Source organism: Chiloscyllium plagiosum, unplaced genomic scaffold (genome assembly GCF_037043375.1).
Source record: "Chiloscyllium plagiosum isolate Xiang-an unplaced genomic scaffold, Cpla_swu_hap1 HiC_scaffold_33, whole genome shotgun sequence".
Taxonomy (NCBI): domain Eukaryota; kingdom Metazoa; phylum Chordata; class Chondrichthyes; order Orectolobiformes; family Hemiscylliidae; genus Chiloscyllium; species Chiloscyllium plagiosum.
The window spans coordinates 33,210,080-33,231,007 of record NW_028270171.1 but is presented as its reverse complement, the minus strand read 5'-3'; the positions used below and the strand labels follow the sequence as shown (position 1 = coordinate 33,231,007).

General features: G+C 43.6%; 1 protein-coding gene and 1 long non-coding RNA gene across 4 annotated transcripts in view; one reads left to right on the top strand and one right to left on the bottom strand.

Annotated features, from left to right (window-relative positions):
- LOC148141476 (uncharacterized) overlaps positions 1-20,928 on the bottom strand; it is a 398,466-nt gene that overhangs the window by 5,140 nt on the left and 372,398 nt on the right. The window contains exon 2 of the long non-coding RNA XR_015752585.1: positions 23-156. This is a non-coding gene — a long non-coding RNA (uncharacterized LOC148141476). The remainder of the gene's footprint in view (positions 1-22; positions 157-20,928) is intronic.
- The window catches only part of LOC148141477 (NACHT, LRR and PYD domains-containing protein 3-like), a 457,128-nt gene that overhangs the window by 66,548 nt on the left and 369,652 nt on the right, over positions 1-20,928 (top strand). For all 3 annotated transcript variants that reach the window (XR_015752584.1, XM_087978414.1, XM_087978415.1), the window contains 2 exons: positions 464-631; positions 13,176-13,262. Coding sequence is in view for 2 of the 3 variants with exons in the window: in XM_087978414.1 (XP_087834540.1) it covers positions 464-631; positions 13,176-13,262 (255 nt within the window). In the remaining variant the exon portion in view is untranslated. The remainder of the gene's footprint in view (positions 1-463; positions 632-13,175; positions 13,263-20,928) is intronic.

The following is a 20,928-nucleotide window of genomic DNA, read 5'->3' as shown; positions in this document are numbered from 1 at the left end:
TTGAAGGGTTTTTAATCCATACCTTGCCCACATCGCCACAACTCCTGCCTTCAATCCTGTTAACAGGATCCAGTGATATCATGACCCTTATCTTCGACACCAGCGCCAACTCCTTTTCTGCTCCACTGACTTATCCCATTATCCTTCCGAGCATCTCTAGGCAAGAACGTAAGGATGGAGAGATTATTTTGCACTCTTATCCTCTTATCATTTAATCACTAGTGCACTTCTGTTATGTTCTTTTTTTCCCCTCTGTATACCCTCCTCTTTCTATGTCACTAAATCCTTTTCAATTGGTGCTTTTTCCCAGTTCTGATGAAAGCGGATGTGACTGTGATGTTAATTTTGCAGGATCAGTGCAAGTTCTAAATCAAATCTTGAGGACTTCACACTTCACATTATTATTGTCATTGGGAACACTAGATTTATCCTCGTTTCTCATTTTACTCTCTCTGATTCCCAGACTGGCTGATAATCATCTCTCAGATTCTTGTGCTGAGGATCTTGCCTCTGCTCTCAGTTCAAAGCAGTCGTTGACACATTTGGATCTGGAGGCAAACTCCTTCACAGAACAATCCGCTCCCTTTCTCTGCCGCCTCATACAGACCTGCAAGAGTCTACAGGATATTCAGTGAGTAGTTACAATACTTCATTGACTATATAAAAAATTATGAATTGGATTCATTGAATTTAAGGCTTAATGCTTATTATTTGGTTGGAACTGAGAAATAAGAAAATGATGATCACCTTATTGGGATTGTACTTTAGACTCTCCATAGTCAGTGGGGCAATGAGAAACAAATTTGTAAGGAGATCTCAGTTATCAGCAAGAATTATAGGGTGTTGTGGTAGGGGATTTTAACTTTCCAAACATAGACTGGGACTGCCATAGTGTTAAGGGGAGAGGAATTTAAGTGTTACAAGAAAATTTTCTGATTCAATTTGGAGGCACTGCTGTTTGTCATTTTTATAAATGATCTGGATGTGGACATAGAAGGATGGGTTAGTAAATTTGCAGGTGACACTCAGGTAGGCACAGTTGTGGATAGTGCCCAAGGATGTTGTGGGTTACAGAGGGACATAGACAAGATGTACAGCTGGGCTGAGAAGTGGCAAGTGGAGTTTAATGCAGAAAAGTGTGAGGTAGTTCACTTCGGAAGAAGTAACAGGAAAGCAGAGTACTAGGCTAATGGTAAAGTTCTTGGCAGTGTAGACAAACAGAGAGATCTGTGTCCAGGTGGATATATCCCTGAGAGCTGCAACCCAGGTTGATATGATTGTGAAGAAGGCATGTGGTGTGTTGGTGGACGGGGCGGGGGGGCGCTGAGTTTCAGAGCCATGAGGTCATGCTTCAGCTGTATAAGACACTGATAAGGCCACACCTGGAGTATTGTGTACAGTTCTGGTCACCGCATTAGAGGAAGGATGTGGAAGCTTTGGAAAGGGTTCAAAGGAGATTGACTAGGATGTTGCCTGGTATGAAAGGAAGGTTTTATGAGGAAAGGCTGAGGAAACTGATGCTGTTTTCATTGGAGGGAAGAAGGTCAAGATGTGACTTAATCGAGGCATATAATCAGAGGGTTAGATCGGGTGGACAGTGAGAGCCTTTTTCCTCGGATAGTGAAGGCTAACATGAGGGGACATAGCTATAAATTGAGGGGTGGCAGATTTAGGGCAGATATCAGGGGTAGTTTCTTTACTCAAAGTAGTAGGGGTGTTTAACTGCCTGCCTGCAGCAGTCGTAGACTTTAAATGGGCATTGGGCATACATATGATAATAATGGAACGATGTAGGTTAGATGGGCATCAGAGCTGAAAATGTGTTGCTGGAAAAGCGCAGCAGGTCAGGCAGCATCCAAGGAACAGGAGAATTGACGTTTCGGGCATAAGCCCTTCTTCAGGAACTTCTTCAGGGCTTATGCCCGAAATGTCGATTCTCCTGTTCCTTGGATGCTGCCTGACCTGCTGCGCTTTTCCAACAACACATTTTCAGCTCTGATCTCCAGCATCTGCAGTCCTCACTTTCTCCTCCTAGATGGGCATCAGATTGATTCCATAGAATGGTGCAACATCGAGGGCCGAAGGGCTTGTACTGCACTGTAACATTCTATGTTCTAACATGTGGAACATGCAAACCTTAGCCACTGAACATGATTCTATTAGTTTTGCATTAGTGATGGAAAAGGATAGACCAGATCAAAAAGTTAATGTTCTAAATTGGAGAAAGGCCAGTTGAGGTGGTATTTGGCAAGAACTTCCAAAAGTTGATTGGGGCGGATGTATGCAGCTAAAGGACAGTCTTCAGAAATGAGAATGAGAAAATGAAGTCCAGAGACAGTATGTTCCTGTTGGGGTGAAGGGCAAGGCTGGTGGGTGTAGGGAATGCTGGATGACGAGAGAAGTGGATGTTTTGGTCAAGAGAAAGAAGGAAACATATGTCAGGTTGAGACTGCAGAGATTGAGTGAATCCTTAATGGATGACCGCAATAGGAGTATACTTAAGAGGGAAATCAGGAGGGCAAAAAGGGGCACATGAGATAGCTTTGGCAAATATCGTTAAGAAAATCCAAAGGGATTCTACGAATACAATAGAGATAAAAGGATAACTAGGGTGCGAATAGGGCTACTCAAAGGTCAGTGAGGCAGCCTATGTGTGGAACCACAGAAGATGGTGGAAGATGCTAAATGAGAATTCTGCATCAGTATTTACTGTGGCAAAGGATATTGCAAGATATAGAAGTGGGGGATTAAATGACGATATCTTGAAAAATATCCATATTACAGAAGGGGGTGCTGGACAGCTTGAAACACATAAATGTGGATAAATCTCCAGGACCTGATCAGGTGTATCTGAGAACTCTGTGGGAAGCCGGGGAAGTGATTGCTAGGCCCCTTGCTGAGATATTTGTGTCATTGATAGCCACAGGTGAGGTACCAGAATTGGAGGTTGGCTATCATGATGCCACTATTTAGAAAGGTGGTAAGGAAGAGCCAGGGAACTTTAGACCGGTGAGCCTGATGTTGGGCGAGTTATTGGAGGGAATCCTGAGGGAGAGGGTTTGCATGTATTTGGAAAGGCAAAGACTGATTAGGGATAGTCAGCATGGCTTTGTGCATGGGAAATCATGTCTCACAAACTTGATTGAGTGTTTTGAAGAAGTAACAAAAGGGATTGATGAGGTTAGAGCGGTGGATATGATCTATATGGACTTCAATAAAGTGTTTGACAATGTTCCTCATAGTAGCCTGGTTAGTAAGATTAGATCACATGCAATTCAGGGAGAACTCGCCATTTGGATACAGAACTGGCTCAAAGATGGAAGATAGAGGTGGCGCAGGGTTGCTTTTCGGACTGGAGGCCTGTGACCAGTGGTGTGCCACAAGGATCAGTGCAGGGTCCATATTTTTTCATTGTTTTATATAAGCACTTTGGATGTGAACATACGAGGTATAGTTAGTGAGTTTCAAATCACATTGAAATTGGAGGTGTAGTGGACATCGAAGAGGTTTACCTCCAGGGTACAACGAGATCTTGATCAGATGGGCCAATGGGCTGAGGAGTGGCAAAAGACTTGAATTTAGATAAATATGAGGTGCTGCAATTTGGTAAGGCAAGTCAGGGCAGGACTTACACACTTAATGTTAAGGTTCTGGGGAGTGTTACTAAACAAAGAAACTTGGAGTGTAGGTTCATAGTTCCTTGACTGTAGAGTAGCAAGTAGATAGGATTGTGACAAAGGCATTTGATATGCTTGCCTTTATTGGTTATTGCACTGAGAATAGGAGTTGAGAGGCCATGTTGCAGCTGTACAGGGATTGGTTCGGCCACTTTTGGAGTACTGCATGCAGTTCTGGTCTCCCTGCTATCGGAAGAATGTTATGAAACTTGAAAGGTTTCAGAAAAGGTTTACAAGGATGTTCCCAGGGTAGGAGGGTTTGAGTTATGGGGGGCGGCTGAATAAGCTGGGGCTGTTTTCCCTGGCGGCTGAGGGGTGATCTTTATAGATCTTTATAAAATCATGAGCGGTATTGATAGGGTAAATAGACAAGATCTTTTCCCAGGGGTGGGGGAGTCCAAAACTAGAGGACAAAGGTTTACAGTGAGGGGGGCAAGATTTAAAGGGGGACTCGGTGGCTCAGTAGTTAGCACAGCCTCACAGCGCCAGGGACCTGTGTTCGATTCCAGCCTCGGGCGACTGTGTGGAGTTTGCACATTGTCTCCGTGTCTGCATGGGTTTCCTCCGGGTGCTCTAGTCTCCTCTCTCAGTGCAAAAATGTGCATGTAGGTTGAATTGGCCATGCTAAATTGCCCATTGTGTTCAGGGATGTGTCTTTTAGGCACATTAGTCAGGGGAAAATGGAAAAGTAATAGGATGGGGGATGGGTCTGGTTGGGATTCTTCAGAGGGTTGGTGTGGACTTATTGGGCCAAATGGCCTGTTTACACACTGTAGGGATTCTATAGAACCTAAGGGCAACTTTTTCACGCAGAGTGTAGTACTTGTATGAAATGAACTGCCAGCGGATATGTGTTGGTTGGTACAATTACAGCATTTTAAAGACATCTGGATGGTTATATGAATAGAAAAGGTTTAGAAGGATATTGGCCAATTGCTGGCAAATGGGACCAGATTAATTTCGAATATCTGGTTGGCATGGACAAGTTGGATTGAAGGGTTTGTTTCCATGCTGTACATGTGTATGACCCCAAATCATTCATTGTCCTCAATGTTAAACAACTGTATTTTCTAACAGACAATCCCATATGTGAGCATCTGCCAGGAGTTGGGGACTCCTGAAAATGCTCTTCAAATATAACAATAGCTCCACCCACCTCCAGTATATGTGCAACCTGTTCACTGGTGAACTGCCTTCCTTCCAAACCAAGAGAACAGTAATACTTCAACAGTTTTAATGACAGAGAATTAGATCTCTTCTTTGCATAAAAGTCAGTTGAATAGATTTTATAGCAGCAGTTAATTTGGTTTCATATTACTCACTCTGAAATAGTATAAAGATTAAAAGTGCAGTTATGAAATACAAGGAATGATATTTTTACTTGTCAAGACTTGCTGTTCTTCAATCGCTGTTCTGTAGGTTCACTGTCTTGCAGGAGGCACAGAGTTTATGATTTGTAAATCAGACTCTGACTTATTAACTAAAAGCAACACCTTTCAGCAAATGTAGACGATAAATAAGCTGTCTTTCCTCAAGCTTCAAATATTTCCTACTGCAGTGAAAAATACCACCTCCTCTTCAAGAGATCTGAAGACTTCTGACAGTGTCGTTCAGCTCCCCAGGAGCCAATCTCACATTTGCTGGTCATCCACAGCTGGTCACAGCTCCACAAACCAATGAGCTACCTGTGGCAGGCTAAATGTCATTTTGTACACACCCTGTGGTACCAGCCTGTCTGCAGCCAGTCATTCTCACTCAGTGTAATTGTCACTTACGATGAGTGTTGGTAACTTACTTTAGAGTGGTGTGATACCTTCCATAATTCTTGTACTTCACACTGTTGTTTTCCTATTTCAGCTCACAGTGAAAAATAGAGCTTTTATACTAACACAAAACCAAAACTATCTCCTGTTTCTCAGCGTCTTGGTGAAAATTCAGTCCATATTAATGGGAGGGTTTAAACTTGGTGGGGGGAGGGGTGTGAACCAGAACTACATATCTGATAGAGGGGTACTTGTAGGTGGGGCAGTGACAGGATTTAGTGAATCTATCAGGGAGGTTTTTCACGTGATGAAACGAAGGGATTGATTAAAGTGTGTCTGGTTTAACGCAAGGAGTGTCAGAAATAAGTGTCACGAACTTAGAACATGGATCAGTACTTGAAACTATGATGTTGTACTCAACGGAGATGTGGGTTTCACAGGGGCAGGAATGGTTGCTAGATTTCAGGGTTTAGAACATTCAAAAAGGGAGGGGGGGAAGAGGAGGGGGTGTAGCGTTGCTAATCACAGCTACAGAAATGAAGGTTGTTGAGGAAGGTTTGTCTACTGAGTCAGTATGGTGAAGGTTAGGGAGCAACCACATCATTGGGAGTTTTCTGCAGACCCCCTAATGGCAGTAAGAAGATCGAAGAACTCAGGCTGGCAGGTTTTGGGAAAATGCAGATGTAGCAGAGTTGTTGTTATGGGTGACTCCAACTTTCCCAATATTTACTGGAACTTCTTTAGTGCAGATGGTTTGGATGGAGCCGTTTTTGTCAGGTGTGTTCAGGAGGATTTCCTTACTCAGTATGTAGACAGACCGACAAGGGAGAGGCCATTTTGGATTTGGTGCACGGCCATGAGCCAGGACAGGTGTCAGATCTCACGGTGGGAGAACACTTTGGTGAAAGTGATCACATTTAACATATCCTTACAGAGGGAAAGGAGCAGTTACCGAGGGAAGATATTTAAGTGGGGAAAAGGAAATTATGATGCTATCAGACATGAGTTGGGAAGTACAGACTGGGAGCAATTGTTCCACAGAAAGGGCACAACAGACATGTGGAAACTGGTTAAGGAGCAGTTATTATGAGTGATGCATAAAATTTGTTTCTCTGAGACAGGCAAGCAGGGGTAAGATTGAGGAGTCTTAGATAATGAGAACAGAGGAGCTTCTCCTCAAAAGGAAGAAGGCAGCTTACGTAAGGTGGAGGAAGCAAGGATCAAGCAAAGCTTTAGAGGATTACAGGCTTGCTAGAAAGGAGCTGAAAAATGGACTGAGGGTGAGCCAGGATGGAGCACAAAAAAGGCTTGGCAAGAAGAATTAGGGAGAACCCAAAGGCATTTTACTCATACGTGAGGAATAAGAAAATGATCAGGGAGAGGGTAGGGCTGATCAGGGATAGCGTAGGGAACTTGTGCGTGGAGTCTGAGCAGATAGAGGATGCCCTAAATGAGTTTTTTGCTTCGGTTTTCACTAAGGAAAGGCACCTTGGCGTGAGTGAGAACTTTGAGGACCCGGGAAGCAGGCTTGAACAGATCAAGATTAAGGAAGCTGATGGGCTGGAAATTTTGGCAAACATTAAGATTAATAAGTCTCCTCAGCCAGACCAGATTTATCCTCAGTTGCTCCGGGAAGTGAGAAAGGAGGTTGCTAAGCTGCTGGCAACGATCTTTGCTTCTGCATTCTCCACAGGAGTTGTACCAGAGGATAGCGCCAGAGTTCCGGGTTCAATTCCCGCCTCAGGCGACTGACTGTGTGGAGTTTGCACGTTCTCCCCGTGTCTGCATGGGTTTCCTCCGGGTGCTCCGGTTTCCTCCCATAGTCCAAAGATGTGCAGGTCGGGTGAATTGGCCATGCTAGGTTGCCCGTAGTGTTGGGTAGGGGGTAGGTGTAGGGGTATGGGTGGGTTGCGCTTCGGCGGGTTGGTGTGGACTTGTTGGGCCAAGGGGCCTGTTTCCACACTGTAATGTAATGTAAAAAAAAGGGATTGGAGGGAGGCGAATATTGTTCCTCTTTTCTAGAAGGGTAATAGGGAAATCCCTGGCAATTACAGACCAGTTAGTCATACATCTGTGGTCAGCAAGGTTTTGGAAAGAATTCTGAAGAATGGATTTATGACTACTTGGAAAAGCATAGCCTGATTAAAAGCAGTCAGCATGGCTTTGTGAGGGGCAGGTCATGCCTCACAAATCTTACTGAGTTCTTTGAGAAGGGTCGACGAAGGTCGGGAAATGGATGTGGTGTATATGGACTTCAAGTAATTTGATAAGGTTCCCCATGATAGGCTCATTAATAAAGTCAGGACGTATGGGATATAGGGAGATTTGACTCTCTGGATTCAGAATTGGTTGGCTGACAGAAGGCAGAGAGTGGTTGTAAATGGAAAGTATTCTGCCTGGAGGTCAGTGGTGGGTGGTGTCCCATAGGGCTCTGTTCTCGGGCCTTTGCTCTTTGTAGTTTTTATAAATGACTTGGATGAGGAGGTTAAGGCGTGGGTTAGTAAATTTACAGATGACACAAAGGTTGGAGGTACTGTCAATAGTATATCGGGCTATTGCAGGCTGCAGCGTGACATAGACAGGATGCAGCGCTGGGCTGAGAAATGGCAAATGGGGTTCAACCCGGATAAATGCAAAGTGATGCATTTTGAAACATAGAACTCGAATGCTGAATATAGGATTAAAGACAGGATTCTTGGCAGTGTGGAGGAACATGGGATCCTGGTGTTCAAATACATAGATCCCTCAAAGTTGCCAACTAAGTGGATAGGGTTGTTAAGAAAACATATGGTGTTTTGGCTTTCATTAACAGGGGGATCATGTTTAAGAGCCACGAAGTTTTCCTGCAGATTTACAAAACCCTGTGAGACCACATTTGGAATATTGTGTTCAGTTCTGGTCACCCAACTATAGGAGAGGGTGCAAAGAAGGCTTACCAGGATGCTGCCTGGACTGGAGGGCTTGCCTTATGAAGAAAGGTTGACTAAGCTTGGACTTTTCTCTCTGAAGAGAAGGAGGAAGGGAGGAGACCTGATCGAGGTGTACAAGGTAATGAGAAGCATGGATAGAGTCGATAGCCAGAGACCTTTCCCTCAGAGTTTGGTTCTTTACGCAGAGAGTTGTGAGCTCATGGAATGCATTGCCAGAGCGGTGATGGTGGAAACAGAGTCATTAGGGACATTCAAGTGACTGCTGGGCATGCACATGGACAGCAGTGAATTGAGGGGTGTGCAGGTTAGGTTATTTTATGTTAGATTAGGGTTAATCATTGACATTACATTGTGGGCCGAAGGGCCTGTTCTGTGCTGTATTTTTCTACGGACGATGTTCTAATTAATGACATAGGTAGGGAAATGGAGGAGCACCTGAAAAGTGAATATTAGAAGCTAGAAGGCAGGAAAAGCAGAGTAGTAATCTCCGGATTGCTGCCCGTGTCACATGCGAGTGAGGTTAGGAACAGAGAGTGAGTGCAGTTGAACACGTGGCTGCAGGGCTGGTGTAGGAGGGAGGGCTTCAGATGTGTAGATCATTGGGCTGTCTTCTAGGGGAGGTGGGACCTGTACAAGAAAGACTGGTTGCACCTGAACTGAAGGGCACCAATAGCCTTGGCGGGAGGTTGGGTAAAGATCTTCTGGAGAGTGTAAACTAAATTGCCAGGGTGGTGGGAACCGGAGCTATGAGTCAGATAATGGAGTAGGTAGTGAACAACCAAATATAACATGCAAAGAGTCTGTGAGGAGGGAGAGGCACTTGATAGGGTAAAGGTGCAGTCAGTGTGGTGGGTTGAAGTGTGTTTATTTTAATGCAAGAAGTACCAGGAATAAGGGTGATAAACTTAGAGCAAGAATCAGTCCTTGGATCTATGACGTTGTGACCATTACAGAGACTTGGATATCTCAGGGGCAGGAATGGTTGTTGAATGTTCCAGGGTTTAGAAGTTTCGAAAGGAATAGGGGGGAGAGGTAAAAGAGGTGCAGGAATGGCATTGCTAATCAGGGATAGTATCATAGCTACAGAAAGGGAGGTCATTGAAGAGCCTTTGTCTACAGAGTCACCAAGGGTGGAAGTCAGAAACAGGAAAAGAGCAGTCACTTTATTAGCAGTTTTCTGCAGACCCCATCTCCAAATAGCAACAGAGACATTGAGGAGCAGATTGAGAGGCAGATTTTAGAAAGGTGCAGAAGTAACAGGGTTGTTGTCATGAGTGACTTTAACTGCCCAATATTGATTGGAAACTCCTTAGTTCAAATAGTTTGGATGGAGCAGTTTTTGTCAGGTGTGTTGCGAAGTGTTCCTGACTCAATACATAGGCCGAACTAGAGGGGAGGCCATCTTGCATTTGGTGCTTGGCAATGAGCCATGCCAGGTGTCAGATCTCAGTGGAAGAGCATTTTGGTGATAGTGATCACAACATCCTGACCTTTACTATACTCACAGAGAAGGATAGGAACAGATGGTGTGGGAAAATATTTAATTGGGGGGGAGGGGCATTATGATGCTATTAGGCAGGAACTGGGGCCTAAATTGAGAATAGACCTTCCCAGGGAAATGCATGACAGAAATGTGGAGGTTGTTTAGGAAACACTTGCTGACAGTGCTGGACAGGTTTATCCCACTGAGGCAAGGAAGGAACGGTAGGTTGAAAGAACCTTGTGTTAAGAGATGTGGGATATCTTTTTTGTTAAGATTAGATTACTTACAGTGTGGAAACAGGCCCTTCGACCCGCCGAAGTGGAACCCACCCAGACCCATTCCCCTACATTTACCCCTTCACCTAACACTACAGGCAATGTAGCATGGCCAATTCACCGAACCTGCACATTTTCGGACTGTGGGAGGAAACCGGAGCACCCGGAGGAAACCCACGCAGACACGGGGAGAATGTGTCAGCCGTCTGAGGTGGGAATTGAACCCAGGTGTCTGGCGCTGTGAGGCAGCAGCGCTAACCACTGTGCCACCGTGCTGCCCACTAATCAAGAGGACGAAGGAAGCTTATTAAATGTTGAAGAGGCAAGGATCAGAGGGTTACTAGGTAGCCAGGAAGGAACTCAAAAAGTATGGTGCTGGAAAAGCACAGCCAGTCAGGCAATATCCAAGGTTTTGAGCATGAGCTCTTCATCAGGAATGAGAGGGTGGCTCAAGGGGGCTGACAGATAAATGGGGATGAGGGGGTGTGAGTCTGGTGGCAAGGTAGCTGCGATTGTGACAGGTAGATGAAGGTGGGGGTAATGGTGATAGGTTGGCGAAGGGAGTGGAGCGGATAGGTGGGAAGGAAAATGAACAGGTAGGACAGTTCAAGAGGGCAATGCTGAGTTGGAATGTTGGATCTGGGATAAGGTGGGGGGAGAGCAAATGAGGAAACTGGTGAAATCGACAAGTTGGCATCCTGTCCCCCCGTGTAGAATGTCCCAGAGAATATTCTACTGGCCTCCACTGCCAAACTCTAGCCGCTTGATGCCTGGAGGAAAAATGCCTCATCTTCTGCCTTGGGGCTATCCAACCACACTCAATCAATGTGGACTTCACAGTTTCCTAATTTCCCCACCCCCCCAAATTATCCCAGCTCAAACCTTCCAACTCGGCACCGCGCTCTTGAAATGTCCATCTTCCTTCCCACCTATTCGCTTCACCTTCCTCTCTGACTGATTACCATCACCACCACCTTCATCTACCTATCACGTTCCCAACTACCATCCCCCTAATTCCTGATGAAGAGCTCATGCTCAAAGCATCAATTTCCCTGCTCCTTGGATACTGCTTGATTGGCTGTGCTTTCCCAGCACCACATCTTTAGACTCTGATCTCCAGTGTCTGCCGTCCTCACTTTTTCCTAACCAGAAAGGAACTGAAGAATGGACTTAGGAGAGCGAGAAGGGGGCATGAAAAAGCTTTCGCAGACAGGATGAAGGAAAACCCTAAGGCATTCTACGCTTATGTGAGGAACAGGAGGATTCCCGGAGTGAGCGTAGGGCTGATCAGGGATAGTGGAGGGTATTTGCACCTGGAATTGGAGGAGGTTCGGGAAGTCATGAATGAATACTTGGCGTCAGTATTCACTACTGAGAGGGACCTTGATGTTTCTGAGGACGGCGTGACACAGACTGATATGCTCGAAAAGGTTGATGTTAAGAAGGAGGATGTGCTGAAAATTTTGAAAGTCATGATAGATAAATCCCCTGGGCCACATGGGATATACCCAAGGTTTCTACAGAAGTGAAGGAAGAGATTACTGTGCCTTTGGCAATGGTCTTTGCATCCTCACTGTCCACTGGAGTAGTGCTAGATGATTTAAGGGTGGAAAATGTTATTTCCTTGTTCAAGAAAGGGAATAGGGCTGATCCTCAGAATTACAGACCAGTCAATCTAATGTCTGTGGTGGGTGAAGTACTGGAGAGACAGGATTTATGATTTATTGGAAAGCATTAGCTTGAATAGAGATAGTCAGCATGGCTTTGTGAGGGCTTGGTCATGCCTCATAAATCTTATTGAACTCCTTGAGAATGTGACGAAACAATTGATGAATGTAGAGTAGTGGATGTGGTGGGCATGGATTTTAGCAAGGCGTTTGATAAGATTCTTCATGGTAGATTCATTCAGAAAGTCAGGAAGCATGGGATACAGAGAACTCAGCTGTCTGGGTACAGAATTGGCTGGCCCATAGAAAACAGAGGGTGGTGGTAGGTGGAAGGTATTCAGCCTGGAGCTTGATGACTGGCGGCGTTACGCAGGAATCGGTTCTGGGACCTCAGCTCTTTGTGATTTTTATAAATGACCTGGGTGAGGAAGTGGATGGGTGGGTTAGTAAGTTTGCCGATGATGTGAGCATTGATGGAGTGGTAGATAGTGTGGAGGGCTGTTGTAGGTTGCAACGGGACATTGCCAGGATGCAGAACTGGGCTAATAAGTGTCAGATGGGGTTCAACCTGGAAAAGTGTGAAGTCATTCACCTTGGAAGGTCAAATTTGATTGCAGAATATAGGGTTAAAGGCAGGATTTTTAGCAGTGTGGAGGAACAGAGGGACCTTGGGGTCTGTGTCCATAGATCCCTTAAAGTTGCCACTCGAGTTGTTAGGGTTTTGAAGAAGGCATGTGGTATGTTTGCTTTCATTAGTAGAGGGATTGAGTTTAAGAGCTGCAAGGTTATGCTGCAACTCTATAGATTCCTGGTTAGACCACACTTGGAATATTGTGTTCAGTTCTGGTCACCTCATTATAGGAAGGACATTGAAACTTTAGAGAGGGTGCAGAGATTTACCAGGATGCTGTCTGGACTGGAGGGCATGTCTTATGAAGAAAGGCTGAGGGAGCTGAGGTGTTTCTCACTGGAGCGAAGAAGGATGAGAGGTAACTTGCTAGAGGTGTACAAGATGATGAGAGGCATAGATAGAGTAGATAGCCAGAGACTTTTTTCCCCAGGGCAGAAATGACTATCACGAGGAGGCATAATTTCAGGGTGAGTGGAGGAAGGTTTCGGGGAGATGTCAAGTAGTTTCTTTACACAGAGGTGGGTGTGTGGAATACACTGCCAGCAGTGGTAGTAGAATCAGATACTTTAGGGACATTTAAGCAACTCTTGCATGGATACATGGAAGATTGTACAATGAAGGATATGTAGGTTAGCCTGATCTTAGAGTAGAATAAAAGGTAGGCACAACATTGAAGGCTGAAGGGCCTGTCTTGTGCTGTACCATGCTATGTTCTATTAATGCATTTTTCACTCTCTCTCTATGTTCAGATTTTATGTTAATAAATTGGGAGATTCTGGAGTGAGATTACTGTGTGCAGCTCTGAAGAATCCAGAGTGTAAAATTGAGAGACTGGGGTAAGTACCAGAGAGAGACTGTTTACAATCACCGGGCGTCTGACATTGTTCATTATCATCGTCATCAGGAATAGTGTTATCTGTCATGTTTTGTAATATGGATATTTGTAATAGTATTAATATCAAGCATGAAAATGAACATGGAACAAAATGCAAAAATGACACAATTACTGGTGGGTATAGGAACACCTAATATTGAAATCTGATGCTGTAATATTCTATTTGCATCAAATAATAGTTGTCGATAAGGGAAAGGTGAATTGAATTATTTTATGGCTTTTCTATCTGTAAGAGCTAATTTTTGAAAATTTTTGATTAATGATCAACTGAAGAAAGCTAACGGGCTGAATCTTACTTTGTTTTGGCTCAGTGTCAATGTTATCATGTATCATCGAGGGTTGCTGTCTCTGACACCTTGAGTCGTCTTCTGCTATCCTCCCAATCTTGCCTCATTAACTACCTAGCCTCCCCTACAATGCCCCTCTTGTCTGTTGCTAACCTGATTTCAACGTCATTGCCCGCATGTCATAGATTAGACTGACATCCCTGCTGTATCTTTGAAAGGTAATTGCGCACCCAGATAAGCAGTGCCAGTTCAAAACTGCCCTTTGTGGAGACTTACATTTTGCCCAAACTTGATAGATAAGAGGAATTTGGCACTCTGCCTTACAGATAGGTGACTGGAGGCCCTATTGAAAGGGGTTGTGCAGAACAGGGCCCTTTTCTTCTGCCAGAACTGACAGAGTAGGCCACAACACCAGACCCTGTGAGCCTGGTCTGAGGATGCCACCTGGAACAGTATGGTCTCAGCCGCCTGGAAGAAAGCCCTGAACTGTAGGAGGAAGGAAAATGATTTTCTCTAAACCACCCCACAGTAAATTATAGAATCTACTCTCTGCTACCTCATAGTCACTCTGTCTCTGCTGCTGCATGCACCTCACACCCATCCTGGTACATACTGTTCCATCTTCCATTACCCAATCCCCCCCCCACATCCTTAACCCTGCATGGTCTCTGTGCTGCCTACTCAGAAGGCCACACCACATTTTTCCCACCATCGCTAGCTGTAACAGCTGTGTCACCCACTATCATTTCCCTTAATCTATCCCTTTTCCTCATTTCAGCAGAAAATTGCCCACAATAAGGCAGAGAGAGTCAAGACAGATGGTGGGCTGCCCAATGTTCAGCTCCTTCTCCCTTATGAGGAGAGGATCCTGACTGACCACCCCAAGCGGCTGTCTGACAGTGTCCCAGCTCCTGGACTGGTATCAGAGGCTGCCCTTGATTCTCCTATGACTGTGTACAGTTGGCGCAAACATTTCCTTGCTTTACTTCTGCTCTAAACAACAGGGCAGTCAGTAGTATTGTAAGCTTGGTATCTTTGCTTAAAGGGGGAAAGTGCTTAAAGGCAATGCAAAGCAGAAGGTCCTCTCTAACAGTGTTATGGGTCAACCTACAGCATGGAGATTGCTGCATTTCAAGGATGCAGCTCTTCCCGCACCTTAAGGGCAACTAGGGACAGACGATACATGCTGGCCAGCCAGTGATGCCTAATCCCATGAATGAATAAAAAGAAAATGTAGTTAGGCAGAGAGTGTAAAGAGGAAGGATAATGAATAGGGGAATATGAGTAATAGAAGGCAAGAAAGGCAAAATATCAAAATACAGATGGTGCAAAACAAAAAGGGGATAAAACATCCTGAAGACATGAGCCTTAATTGTATCAGCAATGTAGAGATGGGCTGAGGGCTGGGATTTGTGTAAAAATGGCTGCAGCTGTGGTTCAGGGGAGAGCCCAATGCTTTCACATTGGAAGTGGATATTACTGGGGATGGCCTGGCTGACAGATCTTGCTTGAATCCAATGGGATGGTAATTAACCCTCATAAACAGGCAGTTAACTGATTTCACAAGCTTTTTAGATCCATTATAAGGAGGATGCATTTATTCAAATGAGCATCAATTCTAAGTGGGCAAAAGTGGGTACTGCAGATGCTGGAGATCAAAGTCTAGATTAGAGTGGAGCAGGCAAATCAACATTTCGGGCAAAAGCCCTTCGTCAGGAATGAAGCAATGCCATCAATTCTAGGTGGAAGGTCAATCTTGCAATTGGCATTCATTGTGACAGGTAATATGTCTTGGTGATGCTGGTTGCATACAGCAGTAACAGTTTGGTATAAAGACAATGTTTCCGTCATAGTGAAGCACTGAGTGTTCTTTCTGACTTGGAATTTATATTGACTGACCCCGAACTTCTTGCTTCAATTCATGCAACTACTTGCACAGCTTTCCCACTGATCGTCTAACTCTGTGTTCTGCCATAACATCAACAGTAATCACCCTGCTGTCATTAATCCATGTGGAGTTGATCTGTTTTGCTCTACTGAATGTTGTCCTAAGTTCTATTTAAGATATGTGGTAGCAGATCTGTCCATCTCTGTCCTGTGTTCTGTACAGCTTTAGCTAACACTCTCTTTAATATCCTGTTCATTCGCATGACCATTCCCAAGATCTGCAGATGATCGAGGCTGTGAAATCTTTATTTCATTCCCAGCAACTTACAAACTTCATGAGAACTTAGGACCAGAAGTAGGCCATTTGGCCCCTCAAGACTGACCCACCATTCATAAAATTGTGGCTGATCCCCAGGACTTGAGACATTTTTTGTGCTATCTCCTTAAAGCCCTTCACTCCCTGATATTTCAGAAATCTCTCTACTTCCTCTTTAGATAGTTTGTGATCCATGCTCCACAACTCTCTGAGCCAGAGAATTCCCAACATTCACTATTCTCTGGGAAAATAAGTTCTTTTGCATTTCAATTTGAAATCTGTTTTCTCTTTTTCTGTAACTCTGCCCCCTAGTTTGAGATTCACACACTAGTGGAAACATCTACTCTGTCAAGCTGCCAATCCCAAAATCTTGTATGTTTCAATAGATCTTCCCTCATTCTTAAGAATAAAAGCCTCATCCTTGAGTCAACATCTACATCCCACAAATTGGCCTAGTGGACCTATTTTGAACTGCCTCCAGTACTGACATCCCTTTTGTTAAATATAGTCTGGGTTCAACCTCATCAAAACCCTGTAGAGTTGTTGTAAGACTTTTCAAATTTAAACTCCATCCCCTGCAGCGATGAAGACTTTGCCTTCTGAATTGCTTGTTGCCTCTGAATCATTCCTTAATGCTTTAAAACTCATTGTGATCTGAATCCATCTGTAATGGTATTCCCCATCGAGGGGATTACCCCCTCTACCATTAGTTGAGTGAGAGGTGTGGGTGAACAGTCTCGTGTGAAAGAGATTTCATCCACATTGTAAATCGGCCAGTAACAATCAAACAATAAACCTTTCCCTTGCCCGGTGAGTGGTCTTGAGGAATATTTGGAACTGCTCCCATGGCTCCTTTGGTCAGGGCTGTTACAACACTGGGACCTTGTTTGGTGCTCCCAGGTTATGCTGAGCACATACCATACATCAACATAGTGCTTTACTGTGCCTCTTCCCATTCCGTGCCATCACAAGAATCTGCTCTTCCTCCTCAGTGTGGCTTCCCTCCCATGCTGTGTATTTTTGTGAAAAGCTGGGGTTAAGGTGCTGCCATCTTTCCTCTCTTCATCAGACTCGTCGGTGCCTTTTTGCCATTCTTTGTTTTTCCTGTTGCTATTGTTCCCCTTCCTCCTCTTCTGTATCCCTGCTTACACTTCCTCATTCTCGATTGCTGTCATTTGTTGTTTGGGGTCTGTTGTGCTGCTTGCTTTGTTTCACATTTGCCAATTAGCTACCTGACTGGATAAGTCTGATCACACCTGATATGCTTTAATTGTAGTGTCTGTAGCCTCTTGTGGTCCTCCAGTAGCTTCTTCGAATTCCTTAATTATAGCCACATGTTGTAGGGGTGTCTCTCCCAGAGTGATATAGCTTCCATCCTGACCTCTGACGCCATGCTACCACACAATCATGTATCTACCCAAAGGCATACCTACTGGCCGTTAGCCTGTTAAGTGTGAGAGTATATTGAGTATAATAATCTGTACCAGACACTTCTGTTTGTTTTGAAGGTGTTAGTTCTTCTCCCCACCACAGCTGAAAATGTGATGGTCACTCCCTCTTGATGGTATTGGTTACCTCTAGATGACTTCACTCTCAAAGAGAAATTATTCCTAATTCTTAATTCCTGGCATTAAAGCATAAATATATACCAAATCGAAAGAACTTAAAAGATCCTACTGTTGTCTCCTTTAAACTGTATTTAACTTGTTAGTATTATTTGCTGTCCTTATTGTAGCTCCCAAACAATTAATTGTTCAGTCTAAACTTTATCTCTTATATACAAGTCTTATCTGCACTTTGTTTTAACATGAATAAATTCAAAATTAATATCCTCAATCAAATCAATAAAGTTCTCAATCTAATAAACTATTCCAAATGATTTGGAGATGCCGGTGTTGGACTGGGGTGTGCTAAGTTAAAAATCACGTAACACCAGGTTATAGTCTAGGTTATTTGGAAGCACTAGCTATTCGGAGTGCTGCTCCTTCATCAGGTGATTATGAAGAATAGGATTCTAAGACACAGAATTTATAGCAAAAGTTTGCAGTCTGGTGTAACAGAAATTACATATTGAAAAAGACCTGGATTGCTTGTTAAGTCTCTCATCTTTTAGAATGACCATGTTGGTTTCAGTTCTTTCATATGTAAATCACAACATTTTTAAAAACTTTTTGGTAACTTTTAAAAAATGTTTTGTGATTTACATATAAAAGAACTGAAACCAACATGGTCATACTAAAAGATGAGAGACTTATCAAACAATTTGGGTCTTTTTCAATATATGAACTTTTGCTATAAATTCTGTGACTTACGATCTTATACTCCACAATCACCTGATGAAGGAGCAGTGCTCCAAAAGCTAGTGCTTCCAAATAAACCTGTTGGACTATAAACTGGTGTTGCATGATTTTAAACAATTTCTAGTTCTCAAAACTTGGATTTGCTGTTTCTATCATTGTTGAATTGGATCTTCCAAAATGCACCCCCTCGTATTTGCCCAGATTGAATTCCATCTGCCACTTCTCTGCCCAACTCTCCAATCTATCCATATTCTGTTGTATTCTCTGACAGTCCTCTTCATTATCTGCTATTTCACCAAAATTAACAACATCTGCAAACTTGCTAATCAGACCACCAAAACCTTCCTCTAGACCATTTATGTATATCACAAACAGCATTGATCGCAGCACGGATCCCTGTGGAACACCACTGCTCACAGTTCTCTATTTTGATAAATTCTCTTCCCCTACTACTCTCTGTCTCCTGCTGCCCAGCCAGATTTCTATCCATCTAACTAGTACACCCTGGGGCCCATGCAACTTCACCTCCTCTATCAGCCTACCATAGAGAACATTATCAAATGCCTTACTGAAGTCCATGTATAAAACATCTACAGCCCTCCCCGCATCAATCAACTTTGTCACTTCTTCAAAGAGTTCTATTAAGTTTGTAAGACATGACCTTCCCTGCACAAAACCAGGTTATTCTTTCACTGATAAATCCATTTTCTTCCAAATAGGAATAGATCCTATCCCTCAGTATCTTCTCCAAGAGCTTCCCTACCACTGATGTCAGGCTCATCGGTCTATAATTACCTGGATTACCCTGCTATCCTTCCTAAACAAGGGGACGACATTAGCAATTCTCCAGTCCACCAAGACCTCACCCATTTTTAAGGATGCTGCAAAAACCTCTGTTAAGGCTCCAGCTATTTCTCCTCTTGCTTCTTTCAGTAACCTGGGATAGATCCCATCTGGAATTGGACATTTGTCCACCTTAATTCATTTTAGAATACCCAACACTTGCTCCCTTATGACCTAGAGTAATCAAACACTTGACCTAGAGTAATCAAGCATCTATCCCGAACCTGTCATCTGTCATGTCCCTCTCCTTGCTGAATACTGAGGCAAAGTACTCATTAAGAATCTCACCCATTTTCATTGACTCATGCATAACTTTACTGCTTTGTCCTGGAGTGGGCCAAGCCTTTCTCTAGTTACCCTCTTACTCCTTATATATGATTAAAAGGCTTTGGGATTTTCCTTAACCTAGTTTGTTAAAGACATTTCATCACCCCTTTTAGCCCTCTTAATTCCTCTTTTCAGATTGGTTCGACTTTCTCGATATTCATCCAAAGCTTCATCTGTTTTCAGTTGCCTAGACCTTATAGAACATAGAACATTGCAGCACAGTCCAGGCCCTTCAGTCCTCAATGTTTTCACAGGTTGGTGCAACAATCTGAAGCCCATCCAACTTGAATTACTTTATTATCATCCATATGTTTATCCAATGACCATTTAAATGCCCTTAAAGTTGGCAAGACTACTGCTGTTTCAGGCAGGCCGTTCTACGCCCCTACTACTCTCTGAATAAAGAAACCATCTCTGGCATCTGATCTATATCTATCACCCCTCAATTTAAAGTCATATCCCCTCATGCTGGCCATCACCATCTGAAGAAAAAGGCTGTCACCATCCACCCTATCTAACCCTCTGTTAATCTTTTATGTCTCAATTAAGTCACCTTTAAACCTTCTCTCTAATGAAAACTGCCTCAAGTCCCTGAGCATCTCCTTATCTATTCCCTCCATACCAAGCAACATCCTAGTAAATCTCCTCTGAACCCTTTCCAATGCTTCCACATCCTTCCTAGAATACTGTGACCAGAACTCCATGCAATACTTCAAGTGCGGCCGCACCAGACTTTTGTACAGCTGCAGCATGATTTCATGGTTCCAAAACCCAATCCCTCTACCAATAAAAGCCAATACGCCATATGCCTTCTTAACAACCTTCTCAACCTGGGTGGCAACTTTAGGGGATTTATGCACATGGACACCAAGATCTCTCTGCTCATCTACACTACCAAGAATCTTAGCATTAACCTCGTACTCTCTATTCCTGTTGCTCCTTCCAAATTGAATCATCTCACACTTTTCCACATTAAACTCTATTTGCCACCTCTCATAAATCAAAACAAAATAAAAATTAGACACCTTACCAATCCAGCACATAAAACCTTTTTTATTAGATTAGAGAAGGAGAATGAATTGGAAACACTACTTTACTTTAATAGTGTTCCGGGTAAAGCAACCACCACATATATTACTTTATTTACCCAGCAGCCCTCCAGTCCTCACTCCTGCTGTTAAAATGGAGGTCTGACTTATGTATGATTCCTTTTTCCTCTTAGGTCATCTCACAATTTCACCTGTCATCCATGATTCCCTAATCTTGCCATTTCTATCCCTCATATTCACAGGGACATGTCTTCACTGCATTCTAGTCAAAATCTCTTTAAAAGCCTCCCACACTGTTTCTGAGTTCTGTGCATATTGCCTCACTGCCTGAATTGTCCATAATGCCACTCCTCGAACCCTTTTACCTCCGTCTCTGTCCTGCCTGAAACATTTAAATTGTGGGATATTTAGTTGCCAATTATGCCATTCCCTCAACCAAGTCTCAGTAATAGCAATAACATCATACTCCCAGGTACTAATCCAAGTACATTCATGTGCCTTACCTACTACACTTCTCGCATTAAAACAAATGCATCTCAGACCAGTCTGACTCTGTTCTACAAAGCTTCCAACAACATACAGCAGCCATCATCAGTAG